The following is a 7,500-nucleotide window of genomic DNA, read 5'->3' as shown; positions in this document are numbered from 1 at the left end:
GCGTCATCAGCTTCTAGTCCTATAGGTCTATGGCCCTGCTCCTCCTGCTGCTAGCGTCACTAGCTTCTGGTTCTATAGGTCTATGGCCCTGCTCCTCCTGCTGCTAGCGTCACTAGCTTCTGGTTCTATAGGTCTATGGCCCTGCTCCTCCTGCTGCTAGCGTCATCAGCTTCTAGTCCTATAGGTCTATGGCCCTGCTCCTCCTGCTGCTAGCGTCACTAGCTTCTGGTTCTATAGGTCTATGGCCCTGCTCCTCCTGCTGCTAGCGTCACTAGCTTCTGGTTCTATAGGTCTATGGCCCTGCTCCTCCTGCTGCTAGCGTCATCAGCTTCTAGTCCTATAGGTCTATGGCCCTGCTCCTCCTGCTGCTAGCGTCACTAGCTTCTGGTTCTATAGGTCTATGGCCCTGCTCCTCCTGCTGCTAGCGTCACTAGCTTCTGGTTTTATAGGTCTATGGCCCTGCTCCTCCTGCTGCTAGCGTCATCAGCTTCTAGTCCTATAGGTCTATGGCCCTGCTCCTCCTGCTGCTAGCGTCACTAGCTTCTGGTTCTATAGGTCTATGGCCCTGCTCCTCCTACTGCTATCGTCAATATTGTAGTTCTATAGGTCTATGGCCCTGCTCCTCCTGCTGCTAGCGTCACTAGCTTCTGGTTCTATAGGTCTATGGTCCTGCTCCTCCTGCTGCTAGCGTCTTTAGCTTCTAGTTCTATAGGTCTATGGCCCTGTTCGACGAGTCATGACATGAAATCAGTCCAATCGGAAGGTTTTTTCCAAAAAGACGAGTACGTGTACGAGTTCCAACGAACCACAATTCTCTCAAAATCAACGTTAATGTTGGGATCTTTTCTTTTTTCTAGTTTTTGTTTTGTTTTGTTTTGTTTTGTTTTGTTTGCACATTGCAGGTTGTTTGTCGGCTCTCTGGCGCTCGCAGCTTCCTCACAACTCAACACGTTCATTATTTCACAACTGGAAGCGTTCTCCTCGCCGCGGGGCGTCACCATTAGTCCTAAAAAGCTGCTTTCCAGCGATGCTTACAAGAAACACACACACACAACCTGAACTCCCAGACTGTCCTCCCGTCGGAAGCAGAATTGATTTAACGTACAAGAAGCTCTGGAGGTCTTAAGCTCCACAAAGCTAATAGTCCCCCCGGCCGCCTTTTGTTGAACGGAGACTTCTTGTAATCCCGAGTGAATCAACAGCTTAACAGGAGGCGGCGTGTTCCGGAAATCACCCGGCCGACCCCCTGCTGGGAGGCGGGGGGGGGGGGGGGGGGGGAGGACCGGCTCCCCCGTCCTCACGCCGTTCTGTCGTCCGCTTCAATCTGAAGCTCCGCAAAAGGATCGAGTTTCCAAAAATGAATCTTAAGACCCATTTTCCTTGCCTTGAACCTCGACTCCTTGTTTGATCTGCTGCCATTTCATTTTTACCTCATGACGTTAACGTTTCCACGTCGGTAGTTTTTAGTGCACTCTGAAAAAAACTGATCTTTTCTTCTCGCCAGCCTTCTACTAAAAAAATTCTCTCCACACGTCACCATGAACTCGCCTCAACACGAGGCTTCAGGGCCTGTAGTTCACCTGCCAGGCCTCCAGGGGCGCTGTGACTCACCACACACACCGAAAACGCACAAGAAGACAGAGCATGTTATTAGCATATAATTCTAGTTCTATAGGTCTATGTCCACACTTATAGACACGTATATATTTCTAGTTCTATATGTCTAAGGTCACGCTCCTGCTGCTAGTGTCAGTAGCTTCTGCACCCAGAAACCTATATATAATTCTAGTTCTATAGGTCTATGGCCGTGCTTATAACCCAGTATCTAATGTCCACACTTATAAACCAGTATATAATTCTAGTTCTATATGTCTATGGTCGCGCTCTGCCTGCTGCTAGTGTCAGTAGCTTCTGCACGCAAAACTAATACATAATTCTAGATCTATATGTCTATGGTCACTCATAAACCTGTATTATATCATTCATTCTAGTTCTATAGGTCTATGTCCACACTTATAAACCCCTATAGAATTCTAGTTCTATATGTCTATGGTCAGGTCTATGGCTGCGCTTATAAACCCGTATATAATTCTAGTTCTATATGTCTATGGTCACGCTCCTGCTGCTAGTGTCAGTAGCTTCTGCACCAATAGAACCCATATATAATTCTAGTTCTATAGGTCTATAGTCGCGCTTCTCCTGTTGCTTGCGCCCTGATTGTTGTGGTTATTTGATGACATCATGGACTGGGGGGGGGGGGTATGGTTTCCTGGTGTGGACGGACCCTAAAAATAAAGCTGAGTAGTTTTATTTTGACAGTCTCTGCAATAACAATCCAACTTGGCCGTCTGTCGACTAGAATACCAGCACCAGCTAGTGGCCCAACATGCTCACTACATCGTTTTCACTGTTTCTGCTGTTTCCATGGAAACAATCTTTTTTTTTTATAATACTTTTCCGAAGCGTAAAATGTGACCACGTGACTCGCCGCCGCCGCTCCACCTCCTCTCCTCCGCGCTGCACTTCATATCCGGGGACGTTGTTTATACTTGAAACGTTCGTGTCGCCTGTGGCCATCGGCAGTAATTATGCAGTGTGTGTGTGTGTGTGTGTGTGTGTGTGTGTGTGTGTGTGTGTGTGTGTGTGTGTGTGTGTGTGTGTGTGTGTGTGTGGATACAGTTAACCTCTCAGGTCCATGAGGCTCGACCTCCGGCCCGGCAGCGCTGATGGATGTGAGAACATCACCTCCTCATTACCATCACTGACTCCCACAAACAAGCCGGCGGCTCTGCAGACGGACTCCCTCCTCCTCCCTTCCTCCCTTCCTCCTCTCCTCCCTCCCCTCTCCTCCTCTCTCCCTCCTCCCTCCCTCCCTCCTCTCTCCTCTCTCCTCTCTCCTCTCTCCTCCCTTCCTCCCCTCTCCTCCTCTCTCCCTCCTTCCTCCTCTCCTCCCTCCTCCCTTCCTCCTCTCCTCCCTACTCTCTCCTCCCTCCTCCCTTCCTCCCTCCTCCCTCCTCTCCTCCCTTCCTCCTCTCTCCTCCCTTCCTCCTCTCTCCTCCCTCCATCCTCCTCCCTCCCTCCTCTTTCCTCCCTCTCTCCCTCCCTCCTCCCTCCTCCCTCCCTCCCCTCCTCCCTCCTCTCTCCTCCCTCCTCTCCTCCTCCTCGCATTATGAAATCCTGCATTACCATGCGTGTGCTAAAAGCTTTTATTGTGACGGTCGTGTGAATCCGTCCATCTCCCCCCACTGCAACGTCTTTACAGGTGATTGTAGTTTGGCTTTGAGTAAATACTGTGGACCCCGCCAAGAGAGGCATACATGTACATATAAAATGAAAAAACAATTTCTTTTTCAATTATTTAAAGAGATCATTATGTAAAACTCACTTTCTAAAACTGTTGCAGCAGTAATAATCGTCCCCGTCCTAGAAGAGAAGAAAGTGTGTCCTCCCTCTCTCTCTCTCTCTCTCTCTTTTAAAAAGTGTGTTGCTCCAACCAGCCAATCAGAAATCAAACCCTATATGATGTCATCGGGAGTTTTTAGCCAATCACAATCAAGGTAGGCTCCTCCCCCACTTTGACTCCTCCCACAATCAGGCAGCTCTGCTCTGGCACATGGCGCCACGAGAGGAAGCCGTGGCCAGGAGGGCTGCCAGACAGAAGGAAAGCCGGACGCTTCCTGAATCCAAATCGACGACTCATCATCATCATCATCATCATCATCATCATCATCATCATCGTCATCATCATCATCACTGCAGAGATTCAACATTAGTGCATCTCCGTAACAAACACTATTTTTCAATTATCCAATGTACATAAACTAATTCTAAATCCTTGATAGATAGATAGATAGATAGATAGATAGATAGATAGATAGATAGATAGATAGATAGAGATAGAGAGATAGAGATAGAAGTAGAGATAGAGAGTGATAGAGAGATAGATAGAGTGATAGAGAGATAGAGGTAGAGATAGAGAGACAGAGAGAGTGATAGAGAGATAGATAGATAAATAGATAGATAGAGAGATAGAGGTAGAGATAGAGAGACAGATAGAGAGATAGATAGATAGATAGATAGATAGATAGAGGTAGAGATAGAGAGATAGAGGTAGAGATAGAGAGAGAGGTAGAGATAGAGAGATAGATAGAGCGATAGAGGTAGAGATAGAGAGATAGATAGATAGATAGATAGATAGATAGATAGATAGATAGATAGATAGATAGATAGATAGAGGTAGAGATAGAGAGATAGAGGTAGAGATAGAGAGATAGAGGTAGAGATGGAGATAGAGAGAGAGAGGTAGAGAGATAGATAGAGGTAGAGACAGAGAGAGAGAGAGGTAGAACAGCGTTGCAGCGGTGCAGTAAACTAGGTCACACTGAGTGTTATAAATAATGGAGGAACTCTTCATTGGAGTTCAGCTCCTCCACACACTTTATCTCTAAACACTCCACAGGAGCCTTTTATCAGCTCAGCCTCCACACATCAGCATTAACATCAGCATTAACACTGAACACAGCCTGAACACTGAACATTAGCAGGATATCAACTTCTCCAACACCACGGAGGTGAGGCTCGCCGCAATGTCTCCTCTAATGAAGGAGGAAGAGGAAGAGGAAGAGGAAGAGGACGAGGAAGAGGAAGAGGAAGAGGATGAGGCGGGAGTGAAGGAGACGTAGGAGGGCATCCCTCAGTAATTAACTCCCAGGGGCGAGAGAGAGAGAGAGAGAGAGAGAGAGAGAGAGAGAGATGATGGAGATGATGGAGCTCTTGAAGGAGAGGGGAGGGAAGGAGGAGGAGGAGGAGGAGGAGGAGGAGGAGGAGGAGGAGAATATTCATATAGACGAGGCAGTCGCTCTGCAATGTGCCAATAAAGAGCAGCGACGTCCCGTCACTCGTCTTCTGCTGGTTGTGAGTCAATAAAGACTCAGAACCGGAATCAGAACCGACTTTATTGGCCAAGGAAAGTTTTCATTTCTTCCCTTTCTCCTCCAATAAAACGACACTGAATTCACCTGCGTTCACCTTTTATCTGCCGCCTCTCTAGAGTGACTCCCTTATTAATATATATATATATATATATATATATATACTGCAATATAGCAGACTGTGGCTTCACCGTGTCCTTGAAGTGTTTTAAGAGCGTTTGATGGGTCCGTCTGCGACTGATGGACACGTGGCAGCGTTCGCCGCCTGCCTCACCACAGGTTTATGGATTATGAAGATTTTATGTTTTTTTTTCTTCCTCCCTCAGCGGCGGCGTCAGTAACTGGATTACAAACCGTAAAAGAAAAGCAGAGGTTTATATAACGGCGCCTTTCGGCTCAGCCTCCGTTTCTCTTTGGGCTCTTTCATCTGTTTTAACTCTGGAATCCATCGTTTCCCGAAGCGCGGCTTTGATTTTCAGCGCGGCGCCGAAGAGTTTGGTACTTTCACGTCAAACGTGAGGTAAACATGTTCAAAAAAGTTATTCTTTTTTTTTTGTTTTTTTTACTGATTTCTTAAAAAACCCTTTTAAAACCACGGAGATCACCGGTATATTTCAAATTCACATAACTCCTCGCCACTAGAATCATTCAAACGGACAAGTTTAACAAAGTTTTACAAGGTATATTCTGTGTAAACAAACCCGAATCTTGTAAATAATAGGTTTAGTAATTTTTCGCAAAGACAAGAGACAGAAAAAAAAACGTTTAACGTTGATTCCACTTGCCAACATGTTGTTATTTTTGCTCTACATCTGGTTTATTATTGTTGTTTGTGACCTTGTTTAAGTTTTTCACTCTTTCTTTTTGTTGTAATTACCAAACGCACAACCCAGCCTGGCACAACCTCGGATTACCGATTACAGATTACAGATTACAGATTACAGATTACAGACTACTCACCGAGCTGTAGAGCATTCCTTCGCCATTCATGGCAATGTAGAAGCCACTCTTCACCCCCTGGATGGCCACAACTCTCAGACCCACTGGGATTAGATTAAACAAGGCTGCGGGTGAGAGAGAGAGAGATAGAGAGAGTTAGAAGTTAGAGAGAGAGAGAGAGAATTAGAAGAGAGAGAGAGAGAGAAAGAGAGAGAGTTAGAAGTTAGAGAGAGAGAGAGAGAGTTAGAAGAGAGAGAAAGAGAGAGAGTTAGAAGTTAGAGAGAGAGAGAGAATTAGAAGAGAGAGAGAGAGAGTTAGAGAGAGAAAGAGAGAGAGTTAGAAGTTAGAGAGAGAGAGTTAGACGTTAGAGAGAGAGTGTTAGAAGTTAGAGAGTGAGAGAGAGAGAGAGTTAGAAGTTAGAGAGAGAGAGTTAGAAGTGAGAGAGAGAGAGAGAGAGTTAGAAGTTAGAGAGCGAGAGTTAGAAGTTAGAGAGAGAGAGAGTTAGAAGTTAGAGAGAGTGAGAGAGAGAGAGAGTTAGAAGTTAGAGAGAGAGAGCATTAGGGAGAGAGAAGGCGAGTTAGAGAGAGAGAGTTAGAGAGAGAGAGAGAGTTAGAGAGCGAGAGAGTTAGAAGTTAGAGAGAGAGCGTTAGAGAGAGTTAGAAGTTAGAGAGAGAGAGTTAGAAGTTAGAGAGAGAGAGAGAGAGAGTGAGTTACAAAGAGGCTGAGACACAACAGAACAGGACAATAGAGTTTTCACATAACCATCGTAGACACAATAGTGTTAGATCTGCGTTTTTTTGTGTTTGTTTATTAATTAATTAATTATCTTTTTGGGGGGGTTGGGGGGTTTAGGGGGGGGGGGGGGGGGGTCAGCAGAAAAGCCCAGAGCACAGGACTCGGTGGAAGGGAACGCTTTAGACACACTTTACTGTGAAGCCCATCAATGTTTTAAAGTGGGAATCCAGAACTCTCCGCCTCCCCAGAACAACGGCGGAGAACGTCCAGGCGTCCTCCGTCTAAAGAGACGTCCCGTATAGACCAACACTCACATGTTTTATTCATTCGGACAGAGAAGTGCCGAGAAAAGTTTTTTTTGATTGCTTCTAAAAATGCCGCACGTAACATCTAAATGGCATAACATCAAAGTCTCTGGCGACAAAGACAGATTTCTGTGATGTTCAGTTAAAAATGGACGCTGATAAAAACCAATAAAGACCCTAACAGAAGGGTCGTTGTCGAGCTCGACTCCCGCGGAGGACAGAATTGACTTGGCGAGGACAGCGAGCGCAGTGTGAACCACATGCGTCGGCGGGATGATTGTTCCGCGTCGGGGACGATCAGATAAAGAGGACGAGCCAGAGCGGGCGTGTCCTCGCAGCAGATCCCGTTTCACTCAGTCAATATCGACGTGCTGCTTCCGCCTGCCAGGAGAACCAGACCTGGCCTCAGGGCGCCGGGCGGCGCCGGGCGAGTCCACGACAGACGAAACAACTGTTTTCTTCTCAGATGCAGTTCACACAACAAAGTTTTTAAAAAAAAACAAAAAAAAACCCAACAATGTCCTATTCCACGAAATTGGCAGAAATGCCGACGATGATGTAGTGTTCATGAAAATGCTGTCTCCATGAAA

At 46.3% G+C, this 7,500-nt stretch overlaps 2 protein-coding genes across 3 annotated transcripts in view; one reads left to right on the top strand and one right to left on the bottom strand.

Moving 5' to 3' along the window:
- LOC308135371 (uncharacterized protein) overlaps positions 1 to 7,500 on the top strand; it is a 432,222-nt gene that overhangs the window by 259,547 nt on the left and 165,175 nt on the right. The gene's annotated exons all lie outside the window — the stretch shown is intronic.
- The window catches only part of LOC308135076 (fibroblast growth factor 12-like), a gene marked incomplete at both ends in the record, with an annotated part of 15,560 nt that overhangs the window by 4,619 nt on the left and 3,441 nt on the right, over positions 1 to 7,500 (bottom strand). The window contains 1 exon segment of the mRNA XM_080502949.1: positions 5,892 to 5,995. Coding sequence (XP_080359075.1) covers positions 5,892 to 5,995 — 104 coding nt within the window.

This window comes from Blennius ocellaris, assembly GCF_963422515.1.
Source record: "Blennius ocellaris genome assembly, chromosome: 10".
In the NCBI taxonomy this organism is placed as follows: Eukaryota; Metazoa; Chordata; class Actinopteri; order Blenniiformes; family Blenniidae; genus Blennius; species Blennius ocellaris.
This window is presented reverse-complemented; position numbering and strand designations above follow the sequence as displayed.